Genomic DNA, 22,936 nt, shown 5'->3' on the forward strand with positions numbered 1-22,936 from the left:
TAGATCCTTTTCTTTTTCCTCCAAACATTTATATAGAGTGACATTACTAATTTGAGAGTTTCTCTTCTCAGTATAAGATTTAAGTATGATTACATTAAATAATTTCACTGATATGGATTAAAAATTTTCAGGTGATTGAAATGCAAAACCAGATTGAAAGCATTGATTTCTGACTCTAGCCATACACAGTGCATGACAGATGATGGATTTGATACTTCATAGAACAGGTATCATTGAAGAGAAACAAGAAAACGAAGAACGAAACAAAAACTTGCCGGAAGATCTCTATCACCATATTCTCACTTTCCTTGACATGAAATATGTTGTTCAAACAAGTACACTTTCTCACAACTGGGAGCATTTTTGGAAGTCAACAGACTATCTAAACTTAAATTGTTGTGAATTTTGTACACAGTCTATGTTTTCAAAATTTGTGAAGCACATCATATCTAATCGAAACAATGATGCTGAACTGTCTAAGGTTCAGCTTACACTCACAGGATCAACCAGCCCCTCGGTTGTTAGAAGCATTGTAAAGTATGCGTATCTGCATAATGTTAGGGAACTGAACATGACATGGTTCGCTAGGAAATTCTTTCAGTTCCCCGAATGTGTTTTCAGTTCTGAAACCCTGAAACATCTCACCCTTGCAACCCGTGATCAATCTTTCTATCAACACAACACCAGCTGCATACCAAAATTAGTTTGGGATTTTCCAGTTTTAGAAACTGTGTTTCTGAGTAATATGCATTTTGGTGATAAAGGAGATGAGAGCGTTGACCTCTTTTCGAAGTGTGTTAACCTAAGGGATCTCACTTTACATAAGTGTTGCATGTCTGGCTTAAGGATTTTCCATATTCGCGCTCCGAAACTTTCTGATCTCACAATTACCGATTTTACTTCATTTCCAGATGTTTTCAATGTGGTCGCTCCGAAACTTGAGAATTTTACTGCAAGTGTTAAGGCTACTGTTAATAAATGTCCATTCAGGTTTGAATCTCTGCAATTGACTACAGAGGGTTTCGATTCTCTTGAAAAGGTGAAACTTTCCTTGTTAATGCCCCATTATGAACAGAAGAGATTTGTTCCGCTGCTACTCGATTTGTTTCGAAAACTCCGCAGCACCAAAGTTCTGGTTATTAACTTGGATATAATCGAGGTAACAAATATCAATTGTCATAATTATTGCTATCTATACTTATCTTTATTGTTTTATGTTTTGTTTAAGACGTTAACTTGTTTATTGTTTTGTGGATAAAGAAGAAGTCCATAATATAAACGTTAAACTGTTCGGACAAAGGAATACGATTTTCATTTTCCCTCAGTAAAAAAGAGATGGGGATTATTAATATACCTTGAGATATTTATTAAGTATTGAGGAGATCAAGTACAGAAGATCTTAATGTATAAAAAAGCACATTGCTTTCTTGTACTAGCTTATTGCTTCTTATCCTTTCTGTATGTATGTATATATATGTATATTATAGTCTTATTTCTGTTTATCTGTTTGCTTGTTATGTACCAAGACTCTCTCATTATGCCTGGATCAACTCTCACATGAACCTCGGCCATTCGATAAATTGAAGTGTTTAAAGATTAATAAGGCGTCCCGAAAGCAAACGTGTCATATAGCTAGAGTACCCACTCAAGTCAGAAACTACTTTCTTGAGAATTCTCCCGATGCCACATTCATCATGGATTTACCTCAGGTATATGTATATGACTAGACGATCTACATATTTCCACCATATTATATTTAACCGTTCCTTTGTGATACCCATGACAAATCTTGTATCATTAATGGCCGTGGATGTGCACGCGCATTCGAACTTCCATGAGCATACATACAGGTGCATAAATATAGGATGACAAAACACTTCACATTTCAACAAAATCTTTACTTTTATACCATTCATCCAATCCTGTGGCTTCTTATATATTCCATCTACCCGTTTATAAGTAATAACTTAAAAGTTATTTTATTCACTTATATTAAATCACCTTAATTATCATTATTTGTATAATCTTAACATATTTAAAGTTGAAGTTTTTTGTTGGGGATAATTTTGAAAAGAAAGAAAAGGAAAATTTCGAATAAAGAAGGAAGCTGAGTAAAAGTCTTCTTAAAATGTTTATGAGGTTAGAGTTCGTTAGTTTTCGTGTTAGACTAGGATTGGTCTAATAGTATAAATAGAGTTCATGTGAATGGGGTATTTATCAGAAATCTTGTATGTTACTATATCTGGATACCGTTGCCTGGGCCTTTATTTCTACTCAGTAAATGAGTGTGGCATAAAATTATTAGTAATTTTACACTTGCCTGAAACATAGAAAATAAATGTGGAAAAATCACATTTAACTTAAATTGTATTGAATGCCTCTAGATTTACATTGGAAACTATTCCTCGGAAAAGAGGACAAAATTTTTGGAATTACCTATTTACCTGTTTTGATTGAAGGTACCACAGAATAGATCAATGCCGCAGGTAGATGATGAGTCGACAATCGCTAAGAAGGTGGCCCAAGAGAAGAGAAAGTTGGAGGCAAATATAGCTGAACTTCCTCCTTCTCGAAGACAGTCTTCATCCATTGTACGCTTTCCATTACCTTGAGTTCATGACTATGAATCTTAATGCAACTTTTACAGTGTGCTTATCATAAAACATAATGTTCACTTGGCACAACCTCACTAGTATTTTATAAAGGTTGAGTATAGTCGGGGGCTGCGATCAACCAAGTTATGTCTGAACGGGCCAATCTAGGCAAAGAATTCTAGTTATAATTTTTATAATAATGGTTTTGTAGCGAACCTCCCTAAAAATATACCCCTTGTGCTGCGGGTTTGCAAACTGTAGATATATGACTAACAGCTGCTGAAAAGTGTGCAGTAACGACTGCCAGTTATTTTCATTTACATATATCTACTTGTTAATTCTTTCTTCAATCTTAAGCTAAATGGTTTATACCGTTTTAGTAAGATAAATGCAACCTTTTTATAGTTGTTTTAAGGGAAAAGATCATAAATGTCTTTTTTAGAATGAGCTTTAGCAATATGATCACTATGATTTAGATGTCACCTTTTTTTTTCATTAGTATAAGGAAAGGGGGATTTATTAATAAGCTGGATAGGGAGGTCACTAGTAGTACTTTGCAATTCTTGTGTCAAGTTAGTCATTATCTTCCAGAGTTTTTTTTTCTCTCCCAACTGATATGATGCTTTCTAAATTTTCTGTTTCAGATGCCCACATTCTCAAGCTTTGCTTAGTCAGGAAACATGTGGCGGTTCAAGTGTCCAACCTTCAACTTTAGAGTTCTTTCAATGCATTTCTTTAATGTGTATGCTTGATTTGTTGTGTATTATGTGTTATGCGCAGCCGACTTCAAGTTACAGTAGTACAAACAATTTGTCGTATCAAGTTTGATAAATGGGTGATTCAACTTTCATGGAGCTATAATGTTATAAACTCAGATGATGTGAATTTCATACATTAAGTTTTCTTTTCTTTGTTGGGTTGTCTGTTTTAGGTAGATGATTTGATTTTTTGAGAAAAATGCATGGTAGTTTCTTAATGTTTTATTTGGCTTAGACAAAGGTGGATTCTATAATTTAAGCTAGGATAACACAAAATGTTGCGGGTCAAAGAGAAAAAGGTCAGGCAAACATTCTTGAGCCCACAACGGAATGAACTCTTGGGGCACATTATCATTATTACGACCACCATCAGGTGACAAAACTTAAACATTTAATTGGATGACTGGAAATATATGTTAGATTTGGGATTTTGAATTAAGAGGGGCCCAACTAAATAAAACTAATATTATTCAAATGTAATGAGTTAATATGTACACAAAATGACACTAATATTATTCAAATCTACTTACACTCTGAACCAGAATTCAATTTCCTTTTGTTATTTATCATTGTATAAACATTTTTTTTCCCTTAAACCAAGTTTTTTTTACCCACCGTTTCAATAATAATAATTATATAATAATAATAAAGCGTACACTTAATATAAACTACAATAAATTAAGTGATAAAACAATTCAAACTGCGTCTAAAATAATCAATGAGAGGCTTGATATATCAGGTAAAAGTAAAGTAACTTTGATTTAAAATATTTTCTAACAAAATCATATACAAATAAAATATTAAATTAAAAGGTAGTGGATAAATGATTGAAGTTGAGATGTGCTTTTATATAAGACAGAAAAACAAATTTTATTTTTTAAATATAACTGATTTAAGGATCAGATCCTTTAAAAAGTTTGCTTTCAGGCGTTGTCATTTACATGATATGTTAATTTTCGTCATTTCGACTAATGCCCATCCATTATCTCAGTTAAGTGGCATCATATGCCTACCATGTGAGGGCATATTAGTAATTAAATTTTCGTTTTTATTTTTTACCTTTTACTCTCTCTTCTGATATTTAAGATTAATATAAAGGCGGGCCCTACACTAAAACAAATCCTTCATCAACCCCCACCACCTACAATATCCACCCAAATCTTCTTCGACTCCAACTCAACCTCATCATCATAAAAAAATGCTATTGAGACTAGTTTTTCAGTCCGGGTCGTGAAGCAACACTATGACATTCGTCAATTTCGGGTATTTATTTGTATTTATTTACCCGAATCGGACTTGTTTTCGGATTCCTATCAATAATAACGATGAGTATTTATTAATATTTTATTTTGTTAATTCATTTTATACTGTTATGTTACCTAAACATGTTAAACAATCCTTAAATCGTTTATTTTAGGCTAAAATACGTTTTTGAAAACTACAAGGAATGAAATTTACAAAACTGTAAATCTGGGTAAACCAACCCAAAGCTTAGTATGACGGGATGTTTCCAATGTGAGCGCGATGCTCTACTGGTTGTCAGATCAACAATTTTGTGTTTTAGTTCGTTTTTGACTCGTTTATCATCAAATCTTCATCATAATCTCGTATTCATTTGTTCCAAGACATTCTTAAGCATATACTATTATAATCCTATGAATTTTATCATCTAATTCAAGTTATTAATTGAGATTGGTGTTTATCTTGTTCATTTTTTAGTTTTAAACGAATTATCTTTAAAGTGATTATATGTAACATCCCGAAATTTCTGGAATAATATTTAATGTATTATTTACGTCGAGTGAATTAATTGAGTTAGTAGAATAACAATAATATAATAATAAAAGTGGGTTATGGACTTTGATTATTAAGAAAGACTATGGGCTTAAGCCCATGACCCATTATATATAAACCTTAATTAATCCATAATCCACTCATTTCACTCATTCCATATACTATCCAAAACACACACTTAAGCTCTCTCTCTTATTCTCTTTATCTCTAGCCAAAACCAAAAAGAAGAATTGATTTTCGACCCAATGTAATGATAGTATGATATTGTATGGACCTAAAACCCGCTAGATCTAGTTACGAAATGATGAGCCGAGACCCTTAAACCGTTAAGTCACGAGATCCGGGAGGAATCGGGTATAAACCAATCAAAAGATGAGCTTAGGGGCCACCCTAGCTCAGATCTGGATTGAACGGGATGAAAAACGTGAAAAAACGGTGGAAGGTAACTGAGATCTCGCTTTTCCGGCGAAATCCCGGTTTTCCGGCAATGACAACGCCGAAAAGGCGGCGCCGTAAAAACGCGTACGAGATTGAAGAGAGTGTCATAACCCTATCCCTAATTCGTTATGGAAAAACTAATGAATTAACAGTAATTCGTTAACGAAAGGATAACAAATAAGCCTTAACTCGTTAAGTCAATTCGTTAAGGAAATAATAAAGAATGAGCTGATTCGTTAGGCCATCCGCTATGCCAGTTTGTTATGAGAAGATAACGAATGAACCCTCATTCGTTAGAAGGTTCATTCGTTACAGAGGGGTCATTCGTTAAACAGGCCAGTTCGTTATAAGGGTCAGTTCGTTATAAATGCCAGTTCGTTAGAGAGACCAATTCGTTAAGAAAGAACACGCGAGTTAGGAAGTAACGAATGGGCCCAATTCGTTAAAGAATTGTATAATGAATTAACTTTGAAAGAATGACAGAAAGGTCCCTGACTTAGAAAGAATGATTTAATTACATAGAAGCCCTTGGACTTTGTTAATTAACGAAAGATACCTTTAAAGGTTAACGAGTAACGATTAACTAACCGGGTAACGAATCAATGAAGTAAAACCGGCTTAGACGCCTAAGATTAATTAAGTAATAGTGAGTATGGCTAGATCGGTATTTAATATTGTATTTATTAAACAGTTAGTCGCGCACAGCTAAGGAAAGGAATAACCATTAACGGTGAACGTAACCACATTCAGGAGAGTTTCTAGCCCCGTTTCCTTGTTATGTTTTCGGGGCTGTGTGCATACTCGATGTGAAGTGTGAATACACTTACCTTAAGTGGTAAGTGTATGCTATAGATGATATACGAGTTATTTATGAATGCGTGTCGGTGCGTGAACGATCTTTGGATATTGCACTCTCGCCAATGAGAGTGATTGCCAAGTGGTTATTAGTGTGTATGAATACTATGATGTTACTTGCGTATTGTGTAGATCATGAACTGATAGGAAGTGTGTTGTAGACAATTAGAAGAAAGTGTGATAGAAATGGAGGGGAGTCTAGTAAGGGTGCTAGTGGCATGACGATAGTACGTGGTAGGGTAAGCCTATACGTGCCTTTGTTTTTAAAGTGGCATAACGTGAGTGCGTGGTTGGGTAAGCCTATATGTGCATTCGTTATTAAATGGCATAACGTGTGTGCGTGGGAGGGCAAGCCTCTATGTGCTTTCGTAAACAAGTGGCTAAGACGTAGGGGGCAGTTAAGTGGTTAAGCGGTAAGGTGAGCAGGATAGACAGCGGACTAGGTGTCTTCGGACGCGTATATAATTGCATGTAATGGTTGTATGGTAAGTTGCTTGATTAACTAGAACTCACTCAGCGTAGCTGATTTTTAGTATGCACGCAGGTGAACAAGCTAAAGAGCTAGCATGAGGATGGCACATGGAATGGATTGAACAGCTGGCATCTGAAGATGAAGAAATGATGTTTTAAATATGATGTTTTATGTTATGGTTTTGAATAAAAGATTGAATGTTTTGTAACGAATAGTTGAAGTTAACGTTTCCGCGAAAAGTTTTAATTAACTCTATTTGTAAGAACTGTGTTTATGAGTAAATCTGACGCTAAAGTAGGGTACCAGGAGTAGGGCCTTACATGATAAACATGAAGCTAAATCCGATTCTATATAAACTAATGTATGTTATCTTTCTTTTTAGCTACACAAATCGTCCACTTCTATCCTCTTTAATGAATTCAAGATCAAGCTCAAGTGATCTTCAAGTTTTGACTTTCAAATGTGAACCGGGTCTCTTAAGCTTTAGTCATCTTGTTTTTTCATCAATCCTCAAGTAAGTTTGTATTTTGATTGATCGTTATCAACCCTTGAACGAAAGCCCTCATCCAATTTCAATGGATTTGGGGGATTTCATGTTTAATTGAATCAATTTGTTAAGAACTAAATTAGGTTTTTCAATTACACCATGAATTGACCCGAATTAGCTTATGTTCAATGTTTTATGTTTGTATTTGTGTTTTGGTCATATCGGACCTGAAATTGACCTCAAATCAACATTTGGGTCGGACACAAACTAAACACTATCTTAAAAATGAACTTTACATTTTTTGCTTAAAAATCTCATATTTGGTTAATTATTTTGTTCAATTATCATTATTCTTATTTATTCATGATTTTAACCTCAAGTTTGGGACTTTTCGTTGAGTTCGGTTGTCAGATCGCTTAACTTACAATTCAAGTTATTTACTATAAATCTCTTCACTTGCCTACTTTCTAGGTGAGTAATTCACACCCCGTTTTCATCTTTTAATTTTGGGGTAACATGCGTACCATACATATCAAAGTTTATTTATTTATATCTATACCTCATCAACCACAATTCGAGATTATGTGTTTATGGTTTATTGCTCATCGATAACATGATATATGGTTATGTTTTTATTTTTATTGTATGGCGGTTGGGCCACCTCATCTAGTATGCATACATTACCCCCGTAAGTTGGCTTTGTGCTAGACCGAAAGGGTTCACGTCTATTTATTTGGTAATTGTTATACATCATTAATGTTGTAGTTGTTCATATCCAAATACGAATTGTTTTGTCAATATAACCGCAGTGTATTGCTCACTCAACTTTATGTTGATCAAACTCTATTTTTACGCGTGTTACAGGTTTACTAGTTGAAGATTTAGAAGTTTGATAAGACATTTAGTTGGACTTAGGTTGTTGAAGAAATAAACAATTTATTTGGGTAATCTTTGTTATGGATATTGTGATGTATTTTGATTATACAAATTTAAATAATTAATTATTATCACGTTAATATTAATAGTGTCTTGCAAGCTATTGTGCAATCAGTTGCGCCCCGACATATTCCACCGTAGGTTGGGTTGTGACGAGAACCACCCATCACTCATTAACTCTTTTAACCTCACCCAGCCATAGGCTTGGTAAAATTCACAGCATCAAACGCGCGACATATCGAGAATGTTTTCTGTCACAAAAAAAGAGTCCAGTAAATGCCTCGTCATTCCACTTTAAATTTCCCAAATTTTGTGAAGAAGGGGAAATATATGGCAAAACAAAAGGCCGAAAATTGAGCCTGAATTGGATGAAATCGTTGTAACAACTCGGATTTTTCGTTTATTATATTGTTAGCCATTACCTGACCCGTTTCTATGATCGGGTAATTTAATCAATAAATTATCTCATTTATCGAGTTATTATTATTTTATTATTATTACTTATTATATATATATATATATATATGTGTGTGTGTGTGTGTGTGTATACTATTTATCTATAATAACTATCAAATATGTACAGTTTGCACCCTAAACCATAGTTTAACCTCATTTTGTATCCATATTAGAACTTTAGGGGTCTAATTGCAAATATGGTTAATTAAATTATATTATAACCATTTACCCTTTTACCCAAACCCGTAAACCCGTATTCAACCCATAAACAATGATCCATTTTGATTTCTTGAACCTTAATCTTCGCGTTAAACTAGGAATTGATCTATGCAAATTATTACATTGGCTATTGCGATCTTCAACGACATAGTTGATTTGGAAAGCAAGATCGTTTTGATACGAATTGACGTTTTAACTTAACTTTCTTTAACCTAATTGGTATTATACTTATACATTTAATAATATATCAATTAAACGTGTCTACATCTTCCTATAAACCTCGTAAACATAAACCCTATGGTGAGTTGCATTATAAATGCTTGCTCGCTCAGTTATTGTTCGTAAAGGCATAAATTTGCTCAATCTTGCACCCATTACTAATACTAGCAAAAGTGCCCTGCGGGTTCACTCGAGTTATTCTTCTCGTATTGATTTGTAGTATTTGGTGTGGTGTGTAATGGTTTATCAGTGCCGCATGTGCATATGGTTTGTTGAATGTTTTTTGTGGTGTGTGTTGGGGGGGGGGGGGAGGGGGTACTAAAATATTAACGTATGCATGTATATTGTATACATGAGTTTTGTGAAATATTTATTAACATTGGTCTTTTCGGTTTCGGTTGGAGTAGAAGATATAAATAACTTTTCCCAACCATTTTGCAACATCTAAGCCATAAACATTTTTCAAAATCAAATTGGAAAATCTATGATAATATTTATGCGTTCCGTTAAATAGTTATCCTAAAATTGTTTAATTCAATTGTTTCTTACTTGTAAAAGATTTCGTACTCCACATATTTTACAATTTCATCCGAAATGATCAGGTAAAAAACTTAGTCAAATACATTGACTCATTAACCGCTACTAAATGCAGGTTTGACTTTTAAAAAGTGCAACAATAAGATTATCTAAATGACCTGAAATGAAGTTTACCAACAAGGCAACATTACACCAATTTTCTAAAACATGTCTGATGTGAAACTAAATCTTTTTATAGCATGATTTTCATTGTATGTAGTTTCACCTTTTGAGTATTCCCAAAGTACCCTTCTCGCAAATCTAACATGTATTGGTATTTTGTCCATTGCAAATCCTTTTTTTCAACCCGAAACAATTAGCACCTTGATTTTGGAATTGCGAATAGTGTAACCCATTTTTAACTTTTTCAAACATAATACAAAATAAAAATAATAAGAAAAAAAAGCACTCGTGAAGAAAATGATGTCAGTAAAATTAATAGCAATAGAGAAATAATTGTATATGTTGGTGATTCATATTATCTATTTCCCTTGACCTCATTTCACATTAAGCACTGGTCAACGTATTTAAGTATAGGCTACCAAATGTTCAGTATTAGCCAATTCTTTTTGTCTTTAAGTTTACCCAAGGCTTAAGTAGTTTAATTTAGAAACGGTTAGAACCAGACACACCATCAAACTGACTACTGACATCACATGGGGGGAAATAATTGGTTCAGGATCAGTTGCACTTTTAGAAAGTGACCCCCTCATCAACGTCTTTAACATGCAAAGAGCTGCTTAGGTTGATCCATATGAACCATATACCCAGAATCATGAACATTTTACATGATTTAATGTCAACATTGACTTTTATAAGTCAAAATCCATTACTTCTAGATCCATATTTCTCATAAATTAGTGTACACTTTTTAACAACCTTTTTAAAAAAAATCACAATACCTTTTAACTTTGTAGTCTAGATACCATAATCTGTAACAAAACTTTAGCAGTTTATTTACCAATTTGGTAGTTAATTGGAAGTATTATGTTAACCCAAAACTGATATTTAACCTACATTAAGAAAATTGAGTAGACGATGGCATTACCTTTAACTTCAAAAGAAACTTCAGGAGATGCGTTAAACTCTTTTTGATCATTCCATTCCATTGCATGAACCCTTATTAAATTACCTAAACTCATAAATTTTCACATATTAAATAAAAAGATTCAATGATTTGAACTCGGGCCAATGAACACTAACGGAGCCAGCTGCAGATAAGATCATATTCTCCATCTTAACAAGCAACTTAATCCTGGCTTCAAGAAGGTGTGTATACCAGCTTCATAAATTCTCATCCAATCCATAATCGTGGCCTGATACACAACCGTGCTGCATGAAACAAAAGCTACATCTCCAATCCAAGAACATCTTTAACATATTTCTTACTAAGAAGACTCCATGTTTGAAAAGCATAGCATATGCGGCCATCACACTACCTTCTAATATCATAGTGCTTCAAGTCATTACAAGTCGATTATGTTATAAATGTTCAAATATTCTTGTTAAAAATATTCAAAATAGAATATGATATTAGATTTATTTACAATAATATTGCCAGCAATAGATTTGCTTGAGCTAAAAATGATGTGGCAAGCCAAGTATGCACCCATACAAGCTATCATTCCCAAGTACCTAACAAAAAATGCATTAATTAATAATATTAATGATATAAACAACAACAAAAGACAATACTCTTAAGATGTACTTGGAACAATATTAATTACCACAAAGTTCAATAGCCATATCACACTGGGTTGTCATTATAATCAGTATCAGTTCCTGCATTAACCGAAACTTGACACGAAAAAATATATGTTTTTGGTTGGCTGACATGACTTGTTTTCTTAAACGGGTCAACTCGAACTCGACTCGTATAAAAAACAAGCCAACCCGAACCCGACCCGTTAAAAAGTGGGTTGAACCGTTAACACGTTTAAGAATTTTAGAGAAGTTAGTGTTTTGATTAGAGATAAGAAATTTTAAATTTAAAAGTTAAATACTTAGATTTTAATTTTCAAATATCAGTTACTTTCAAAAGTAAAACTAATTTCATTTTAAAGTACCTTTTATCTACTTTTTACTCCTACATTTTTATTTTATTAGTTCTTACTATCTATTCTTTGATTATTTTTATTCGTTTATTCTTATATTAAGCTAAATATGTGAACCTAAGTTTGTTACTCGGGAATGAGAGATAAATATACAAAAAAAACAATTAGATTTATCAGAAATTATTGAAATGTTTTATATAAAAGTAATCATTTGTTTAAGTTATTACTAAGTGACTAAGTATTACTAATATTCGTATATGAACGTAAAATGGGTTGACCAAAACTCAACCCGAACATGACATGAATTTAAATGGTCGACACGACACGAAACGAATAAATATATGGGTTGGGTTAGGGTTGAAGAATCTCAACACACTAACCCGCTAACCCGAAAACCATCAACCCATCAACCCGGCACGATTGACACCCCTAATCAGTATATGCCTTGTACTAAATGAAACAAAAAAAAATATTAGCGAATCAAACATGTCAAAAGTTTCCCTAAGTCTATTTAATATGTACAACCTCTTAATGATGTTTATTCATAAATTTAGATCATACCTACCGTGACAATTTTTTGATGTGCCAAGACCGCAAATTTCGTGTTGGATCCAACAACAAAGAACTTGATTAGGGCACATGTCACTTAAAAAAAATTGATAAAATTTTGATTGGTAAAAAAAGTACCATATAAATGTAACAAAAGTAATCCAAACTACCAATTTCCCTAGAATTGCCATGCTTAATAACAATTTTTTAATACATATCTAGCTACTTATCAATTCGAATTATGGTAAACAAAGTTAGTGTAAAAACATGCTAAGTACAGGTTTATTCTTATAACACCATATCACATTAGGTTTAGTACTTTTAACTAATTTGCAAAGCATGTGGTGGCAGTGGTGAAGTATAGCGAGGGTGAGGGGGTGGCCACCATGCTTTTTACGCAGTAGCGTAAATTTACCTATAATATTAGCCGTTTTTGACCGAGAATTTGAGCTCGGCCATAACCAAAGTACGAATCAGAAATATATTCAATAAACATTTTGATTAAATTCTAACAAATTCGATAACAAAATCCAATTCAAATTCAAGCATTTAAAGTGGAAATTAAACTAAACATCACCCGGAAAAAAAAGGGCATAAAATGATAAATTATCCTAAACTGAAGATAGTAATCGGTAGTGGTGGGACTGGTGGCGCCGTTGCAGAGCACACCGTTGACCACCAATAAAAACCACCACAACACGTCCTGAACCACCACTTCTGCAAGCCCATCTATGTCATGCATTCGGCTTTCCTCTCACCAATATGTATGTGGGAATAAGATAAAGTAAGATTTAGAAGACTCTATACTACACGAGGGAAAAGGCAGACCACATAGGAACATTTGGAAAACCCCAACAAATCTTGGTATTCCTTGTTTAGGAACCACGTAATTTTTATCCGTGTCAATAAATTTTCCCGATTGATGTTGCACCTAAAGAATAAAAATATTTAATTTTATACAAATACCATTACATTACACCTATGAGCATGTCTAAGATAACTTCCTCTCCAGCATAATGAGCAGTCATGAAATATCTACAAGCTTTGCTCTATGTTTATCCTCTAAATTGTTTAGCCAGAACCCATTTCCCTTAGCTGTTTTTTTCTTTCAACTCGTTTGAGATTAAATGTAATCCAAATCATGCATTTATAGGTAAATAAAGCAAAATTTACAACTCTAGTATGATTACCCAGGCGTTGCGACGGGACACATTAAATGGTTTACATGTCCAAATTGACCAACTCAACCACAACTAATACTGTATAAAAACCTGTCATTTTTGACCCGTTACACAACCAAGCCATTTTCCTTTGAGCACTCTATTAAACCGCCATAGGTACAGAAACACCATATATATATATTAACATATTGCATTTAAACCTAGACACCTATTACTTCCTTCAAGCTATAAAGTAATTACCTAAAAAACCAATCAGTACCAACAAATCTTTACCGGTGGCTTTCTCCTTGAAACTTTGATCCCATATAGAATATGTGCGCGTACTTTTTTCATTGCGATGATTAAGCTAGTTGATAAACTAATGCTTTGTAATCTGATCTTTAGGCATGCATTGATCTTTTCATTGGTGACCAGCCAAATAAGCAAATTACAAACCAACCCCCAAACAATCCAAATATTATCAGCACCGCTTGCTTCCAGATCTTGCGACGATACAAAGACTATTCATCAAATCCGAAAAACAATATTGTTTTCACAATATTTAAATATGCAAAGAAAAATGTGTATAGTGTTAACGTTGTTTTTTTTTACTCGCCAGCAATCCTCATTTCAATTCCACCATCAATGATTCAATAATCTATGGTCAATGTATTGCTAGCTTTGTCAGGGATAATATGAATATCAAGCTTGGTCATGTCTTTAAGCTTGCTCTTGTCTTTGAAGCTCTCTAAACAAATCTTGTAAGTCTTACTGCCAAAAATCACACGCACACAAATTAAAAACGGAAAAACTAATAAAAACGATGGCAATAATTTTTTCATGGCTTATCCATAACAAACTAAAACCATATATTATATATTATGTGTTATGTATTGAAAACGGTCATAGTTCAAGCCTACACCATATGATGAGAGATTCACCCACCCACTTAGTTCAAACACTATTTTATTACATATGTAATTAACAAAATTTAAATTTCGCAATTTATACATAATTATATCAAATCCACCAAATCAATTTGCAGCCAAATGCAAGCTCTAATTAAATCAATTTGAGATAAACAAGTGTAAAATCGAGCAAGTAACAAAGTAAATGGCAATACAAATAAGTACATATAAAATGTTACCAAATCAATGAGGTGAAATTCCATACTCAGCTTTCGCATTTAGCATCCATGACAGAGAACCGCGTATGGCAAAACACCCCAATCAACCATGGCCTAATTACATTAGCTTAGATAAGTTATTAAAACAAAGAGGATAAGAAAAACTGAGTTGGACAATGACGATTAAGTACGATACCATAACCATTATTTAGCTACTGCATTGGAAGTACTTTACACCCAATATAACATATAAGAAGCAAGTATAGCTGCTGATCTGAATCCCCAATTGAATGATACATAGGGTAGGGCGAACAATAGATGCTTTGAAGATTGAAGCCATGAAGGGGAACAATCGGTAGTGAAGATATTTATATACAAACAGAAGGCATTCAATAATGAGGTGAATTTAATTGCAATCATCTTCATTCAATACCAATTCAATGGCTTCAATCAATAATTATCTAACAAAATAGGTGAAGGGTTTCACATGTTTCATGAAACCGATGGACTCTTAAAAATAGAATTTGAAGAATTATATATTCATCTAACCCCTTATAATAATACTTAAATGTTATTAATTATTTGTGCATTATTATATGTCTTAATGTAGTTATTAAATAATAATTATAACTGATTAAAAGACGACAAACCTTTTGCATGTTAAAAAGGATTAAATAGTCTTTTCCAGAGTTTGTGAAGCTTTATAAACTTGTGCAATACGCTTGAATAACAAAACGATGTAATGAAAAATTACTTTTTCTACCATATTATGAAATGATGATTCTGCCCTCGTGCTCTAATTGTGAATTTACCCTTTCGTCCATAACTCCTCCTTAATAATATAATATAGATATAGATATAGCCAAATAACCAACGCTATTGAGCACAAAGTAAAAGGGTGTAATGAAGTTCCCCTACATAACATAGAGGGCAAATTTGAGAATCCAAATAAACAAAGTTGATAGCAAGAGCTATCCTATATTAGTATTATGGTTGTGTATGTATTTATATTTGCTTTTAGTCGGTGTATTACGTACCTCAGTACGTTTATTTTGTAAGACGAAATGTAAAAGTTGAAGAAATGGGAACCATATAAAAGGTCACTTAACCCATTTCTCCAACCAACCCTTCCTAACTTATCAATTCCAAGAAAATAAAGAGAGCTTTCTCTCACCAAACACTCTCACTTTTCTACCTTTCTTACTTTTGTATCTTACAAACTAAGATCCGAGATCCGAGTGTTGTTAGTGATTTCCGCTAGCTAACAACACGGATTGATCCGAGTAAAGTTGTTAGATTCAATCAAAAAGGACCTACAAATGTGAACCATCTTTGCCCTGCCTCCGTATGTAACTATTGCACTTGCTTGGTATCCATTTGCTCCATGAGGACTTGAATTAAACATTCGAACCAACATTTTTATCTAAAAGCAACTTAATAGACTTTTACTGTAAAGGCGTTTGGGTCATCCCCTTCCCACATCCACTTGTCCTCTATATTGGAAGCTTGAGTTTGCACTTAGCAAATTAATCCATTGTTGCCATTCATTTAGTTCCAAACTTGATTGCAGGGAGTGGATCCATCTCCATATCCAAATAAAGTTTTGGTTCTGCCATGTATAAAATTCTAAAGTGTTAATTTTTTTTCTTTCTCTCCAAACGAATAAATTTTGGTATACAATTTTCAATGGTTCGTTTAGGATCCATGGGTCGAGCCAAAAAGGAATCCATCTACCATCAACAAAGTTGCCTCGAATATAGCTAGACTACAGTCTTCCATCCAATTTATCCAAATAGACTTTAAGAATTAATCTAGCAATATTGTTCCAAGCCTCGTTAGGGACTTTTTGAGTGGAACCATCAACCAAGAGACTCTCGAGTTATATATGAAAAGCCGAGACCACTTTCCTCCAAAGAATTTGCTCTTCCTTTTAAAAATAAGCCCATTTTGTGAGGAGAGCAATATTGATATCTTCAAGTAGCCTTAATCCCAACCCACCGTTTGATTTTGGTTTTGTTACTCTCTTCCAAGACACTCAATGAATCTTTTTCTTATCCTCACAGCCACCCCAAAGAAACTTTTTACACATGGATCGATTGCAAATCATTGAGTACTTTGCCCAAAGCTTTGTAGAGGGAGAAGTAATAAGACAGTAAGCATTCCAAGTCCAGTGTTAAGGCATTTCAAAGCGACAATCTTTATCAAAAAGTCAACGACCGCCACCCAATTGTTTATATTCATATTGGCCTGACCAAGACCGCCACCCAATTTTTGTTTATACTCATGTTGGCCCCGACCAAGATACCATATATAGATTAATCTTTATCAATTAGTGTTTTATTATTGCTAATTACTTCTTTAATCTTTATCTTTAAACTTTAGTAATTAATAATGGGTAAAGTTAAAATACAAAGGGAGACAAAAATGAGAACTATGAGGTGGATTTGTGAGTTGTGACCACACAAAAAACCTCTTAAAAATAAATTCAAAAATAAATAATAATAATAATAAAAATCATAAATCAAAATATAAATAAAAAGCGAAAAATTTTAAAAAACAAAAATGTTTTCCCCGTCATTCCTGTTAAAAAAATAAATAAAGACACAATAAATCACAAAATATAAAAAATACCGAACAAAATATAACACAATGTTGAGTGGTATAACACAATATCAAGAAAAAAAAACAATTTTAAGGAAAAAAGACCATCAATGACGAAAATTAATACAAAACACAATGATAAACAAAAAGACAAAATGATCTTTTTCACTCATCTTTGTGTTTTTTTTAAAACGAGAAAGACGGTGGAAACCTTTTTATGTTTTGACTTTTTTCGGCTTCTTATTAAATTTTGAGTTATTATTTTCTATTAATTTTTTAAGAGTTTTTATGTGTGACTAAAAATTCCTTCTCATACTTCTCATTTTGTTCCCATTTGTAAAATAAGTTGGCCTTATAAACTATAACCGAATATAAATTTTAATTTATTATTGTTATTATCTTAACTAATATACCAAATTAAAATATTTCTGAAGATTCTCCGGGTAAGATTAAAGCAGGGCTGTTCAAAAAAAAAAGAGATATAAAGCAAGAATTAAATGCAGACTTTAAGCCTTTAATATTTTGTCATTATCATTTTGAAATTTATAAGAAACGGCAAAGATTACATTACATTGGAAACCGATCCCCTAATTATAATTTTAATTCTAATTCGCCCGTTTACTAATTAATCATCTATTGCCAATCACGATTAATACTCAAGGTAAAACAATTTTTAGTTTCTGCAGTGAATCATCGATCTTCTGTTAATCTGAATTTTAACTCCTAGCTAGTTTCACATTCGATGTACTTCATTGATTCAGATTTCTGCAAATTATTTTTTATCAACTATTGAATAATTAAAAATGTGTGATAATGTTCATCATTATCTTCGTTGTTATAATGTTTAGTTCTTGGATCGGTCTTAATAGCATGCAACGAGCATGGATCGATCTAAATTTTTGTTCTCCTGGAATCTTAAATTTAAACCCTTGTTTCACGAATCGGTGTACTTGGTTGATCCAGTTTTATGCTAAATTGGATCGATCTTAAAGACGTGTAGTCATGTTAATCATTATCTTCTGTGGCATTAGGCGTGGATCAATGTTAATAGCATGTAGCATCATAATATTCAGAGTAATTAATGTTTCAAAATTTACAAAGAAGCATACAAATAGCACGATTAGTAAGCGTAATATTTTTTCAAAGAAGTTTACAGTCGTTAAAACCTTTCAAGGGGACGTAAAAAGTTTAATAGATGCTTAAAGTGCGTAGGATATGTATCTTGTTCTTTTTTGGGTTGGTGACAAGCAATAACTTAACTTTCTTAGTATGTAAATGGAGTATCAAATCGTGAAAAACGATAAGTTTTGTGACAAAAGCATAGGATTGAATTGCATTAGATGACTGGGTGATTGGAAATTATTGTTGGGGGTAATTTGGATCGTTTGGATCCATTTCTTTGAGGAGAGTTGAAAATTTTTTTGTGTTTGATTTGGTTATATTTTTTGTTGTTTTTATAGAAGTTAAACTACAATAAAATTAATTGAAGTTACCTTTATCAACCGTCTGATGTGCTGCAACGATCAATTTTTTTGGATGAGTGAAGGGTGGGGCGGTTGCCACTCCCACCATGCAATTTCAAGTGTAAAAGAGGGCTGCGTGGTGTTTACCGCACCATGGCTCCTGCCACATCATCCCTGTATCTTCATTGCGCACGTATAACACACATACACTTATGTGGTTTTTAGATCCTTTTCTATTCCTCAAAACATTTTTATTCTGCTACTTTATAGTATAAGATTTAAGTATTATTACGTTAAAAGATTTCAGATGATTGAAATACAAAACCGGATTGAAAGCATTAATTGATTTCTGACTCTAGCCATATCGAATGGTTGCAGATTGTACACAGTGCATGTCATATGGATTCGATGCATAATCGAACAAGTATCATTGAGGAGGAAGAAGAACGAATCGAAGATGGAAACCGCATTATTCCGGGTGATCTGATTCACCACATTCTGACTTTTCTTGACATGAAATATGTTGTTCAAACAAGTACACTGTCTCACAACTGGGAGCCTTTTTGGAAATCAACAGACTATCTCAATTTGAATTGTAGCGAATTTCGTACACAATCATTGTTTTCGAAATTCGTGAAGCACATCATATCTAATAGAAACAATGATGCTGATCTGTCTAAGGTTCAGCTTACGCTCAAAGGATCAACCAGCCCCTCGGTTGTTAGAAGCATTGTAAAGTATGCATATCTGCATAATGTTAGGGAACTGAACATGACATGGTTCGCTAGGAAATTCTTTCAGTTCCCCGAATGTGTTTTCAGTTCTGAAACCCTGAAACATCTCACCCTTGCAACCCGTGATCAATCTTTCTATCAACACAACACCAGCTGCATACCAATATTAGTTTGGGATTTTCCAGTTTTAGAAACTGTGTTTTTGAGTAATATGCATTTCGGTGATAAAGGAGATGAGAGCGTTGACCTCTTTTCCAAGTGTGTTAACCTAAGGGATCTCACTTTACACAAGTGTTGCATGTATGGCTTAAAGATCTTCCACATCCGCGCTCCAGAACTTTCTGATCTCACAATAACGGATTTTACTTCATTTCCAGATGTTTTCAATGTGGTCGCTCCGAAACTTGGAAATTTTACCGCAAGTGTCAAGGCTACTGTTGATAAATCTTCACTCACGTTTGAATCTCTGCAATTGACTACAGAGGGTTTTGATTCTCTTGAAAAAGTGAACCTTTCCTTGTCAATGCCTCATTATGAGCAGAAGAGATTTTTTCCGCTGATACTCGATTTGTTTCACAAACTCCACAACACCAAATTTCTGGTCATTAATTTGGATATAGTTGAGGTAAACAATACCAATTGTCATGGTTATTTCTATTTGTCCATACACGTATTGTTTTATTTTTTTCCTAAGACGTTAAGTAGTTTTATTGTTTTGTGGATAAAGAAAATTATGTCTGTAATATAAACGTTAAACTGTTCGGACAAAGTCTGGAATACGATTTTCTTTGTCCCTCACTAAAAGAGTTGGGGATTGTTGATATAACTTGAGATATTTATTAAGTATTGGGAGATCAAGTAAAGAGGATCTTCATGTAAAAAAAACAAAAAAAAACACACACACACACACATTGCTTTCTTGTACTTATTGCTTCTTATCCTTTTTGTTTGTATAAGACAATGCTGAAATAATATATATACATATATATTCTTAATTCTGTTTATTTGTTTGCATATTATGTACCAAGACTCTCTCACTATGCCTGGATCAACTCGCATACCGGCCTTGCCCATTCAATAAACTGGAGTGTTTGAAGATTAACAAGGCGTCACGGAAGCAAACGTGTCATATAGCTACGGTACCGACTCAAGTCAGAAACTATTTTCTTGAGTATTCTCCCAATGCCAGATTCATCATGGATTTACCTCTGGTACGTGACTAGACAATCCACATTTTCCACTATATTCTATTTAATCGTTCCTTTGTGACTTTTTAAAATTGAAGTTAAAAAATGTTGTATATCTGTCTGGTGTTTTATTTAGTGAACGATCACTAGAAGTTCAGTTATAGGCTGATGTGTGAGATGTGTATATATTATAATCAACCAAGTTTTAAAAATAGAATTACTAAATTAACCACACACAAATGGGTGTACCTGTCACAGTTTAGTAAGCAAGAGACCATATAACAAACCTATGACGTACACTATGGGAAAAACTCTAAATAATAAACCTAAAGTAACGTACTTTTGATTTTTGATTTCTATGAAAACTATTTAAAATGAAATTACTAAACTAAAAGGTGATTAAATGAAAAGGTTTCAAAAGAAACGGAGATACAAGGCATTAGAGAATCGGGTTTTAATCACATATGAAGAACAAATACTTATGTAAGGAATCCTACTAGTTATTTGAAAGATGTCGGAAATGGAATGTTGGTTGATAAACCGGTAGTTGAAGTTATGACACAAGGAATACTAAAGTACACTAGTTCACCTCCCGGTCTCACCAACGATGCCTAAGAACCTTAAATGATGCGTAAAGCTCAACGGATTAGTGGTTCGGATCACCTCTGAGTCTCACCTCACCTAATATACTTAGGTACCCAAAGTTCAAATAACCTCACGGTCTCTCTAAACATAATATACCTAACAGTATAAAGGGGTATTTTAATTATCTTGGCTATGACTCGATTATGCAATAACCTAAAGGAATATATGGCAACTCACTCCCGTGCAATTACTATTCAAACCCACAAAAGATAAAGATAGGTGACACTAAATCACCTCATGGTCTCTACAGTGGTAGAATATAAAGTGTTTTTAAACTCTTAACAAACACTCTTATGGAATATATCGACTATATCCACAAACTAGTCACAAACATGAAGTAACCTAACAAGAATATACTAATGAACCTTTTTCAATAATCAAACATAAGGAACAACATATTAATTATGAATCAACACAATATATGTATGAACATCACAAACCAGAACAATCAAAACTTTTACCAAAGCATTAATCAATCAAAATCAATCCAAAACCGAAAATTTCATCAAAATAACATAGTAATCAACCAAACCTAGATAGTATAACTATTTAGCTGCTCATAACAGTCAAGAACATCATCTAACAAGTCTGGAACAAACAAGAATTCATGATACAAAGATGTATATGAATGTTTAAAATCAAAACCGAACATGTTTAAGCTCCAATCTCGATCCCAAAGCTCTATACCTTCAAGATTTGATCTCCACAGCCTCTAGGAACTCCAAAAATCATTGGAAGTCGTATAGGGTGGAAAAATGCGATTAAGGTTGATAAATAGCTTAAACAAGGTTTCAAAATTTTAAACCGACAAACACCCCGTCACGTATCGGGACGGGTCTTCAGCAAGTCCGCCGCGTAGCGCAATGAACAAAATAGTCGGCCAGTTTTGCTAGCACCCAACATATCGCGACACCCTCTCCCAACTCTGTCGCGTAGCACGGCGGAGTTCTTAAGCAAATTTTTATTGTTTTATTTTTTTTATTCCTCGGTCTTCATGATGATCACCATGTGAGCTATCTTTACATCATTTAGCCTCGTTTTCCGCTCCTCTCGTACATGGTTAACTATAATTCCTAACACGTGGAAGTTTATGTTAAACCAACTAATATTAAGCATTAAATATTCTGAAATAATATAGATTAATATAAAAACAAGTGTGAAAAAAAATGTGTTTTGCAACACATCATAGGCTCACTAGAAAACTGATATAATATATGATACTTCTTGTTAAGGAAAAAAAATAGGTTGCTAAAAATTATTTGATGCTAATAAAATGTAAAATCATAAAATCATATCTTCTATTAGAGTGAAATCTTATACTCGTAATTGATTTACATGCCTTTGGAAGCTGTCTCCAAATATCGTGTTGGAGTGTTGCTATGTGTCACACAGAGACATTGAGATATGGAGTCCTGTAATTATGAGGGACTTGCATATTGGAGAGCAACAAGTTGGATTCTCTGCAATTTTATTGACACCCTCCCCAATCGATTTTTTGCCTAAATCCTCAACACATCACAAGATCAGGTAAGAGCCACCCATGACAAATCTTGCATCATTAATGTCTGTGGATGTGCATATTCGACCTCCAGTGAGCATTTTTAATGTAGAGC

General features: G+C 33.5%; 2 protein-coding genes across 2 annotated transcripts; both read left to right on the forward strand.

Moving 5' to 3' along the window:
• The first annotated feature begins 202 nt into the window (after positions 1 to 202).
• LOC143616997 (putative F-box/LRR-repeat protein At3g49150) lies at positions 203 to 2,612 on the forward strand. The gene is made up of 3 exons (XM_077089675.1): positions 203 to 1,159; positions 1,527 to 1,709; positions 2,460 to 2,612. The coding sequence occupies exons 1-3, from the start codon at positions 203 to 205 to the stop codon at positions 2,610 to 2,612; spliced, it is 1,293 nt and encodes a 430-aa protein (XP_076945790.1).
• Positions 2,613 to 19,251: 16,639 nt separating this feature from the next.
• On the forward strand, positions 19,252 to 22,844 carry LOC143617000 (putative FBD-associated F-box protein At1g55030). Its single transcript, XM_077089679.1, has 2 exons — positions 19,252 to 20,801; positions 20,856 to 22,844. Exon 1 carries the CDS (start codon positions 19,271 to 19,273, stop codon positions 20,237 to 20,239), a length of 969 nt encoding a protein of 322 aa, XP_076945794.1. The 5' UTR covers positions 19,252 to 19,270; the 3' UTR covers positions 20,240 to 20,801; positions 20,856 to 22,844.
• Positions 22,845 to 22,936: the final 92 nt, after the last annotated feature.

The sequence above is a fragment of the Bidens hawaiensis genome, unplaced genomic scaffold (assembly GCF_021521415.1).
Source record: "Bidens hawaiensis isolate Kalapana, Puna unplaced genomic scaffold, B.hawaiensis_p1.1 tig00051072_1, whole genome shotgun sequence".
NCBI lineage: Eukaryota > Viridiplantae > Streptophyta > Magnoliopsida > Asterales > Asteraceae > Bidens > Bidens hawaiensis.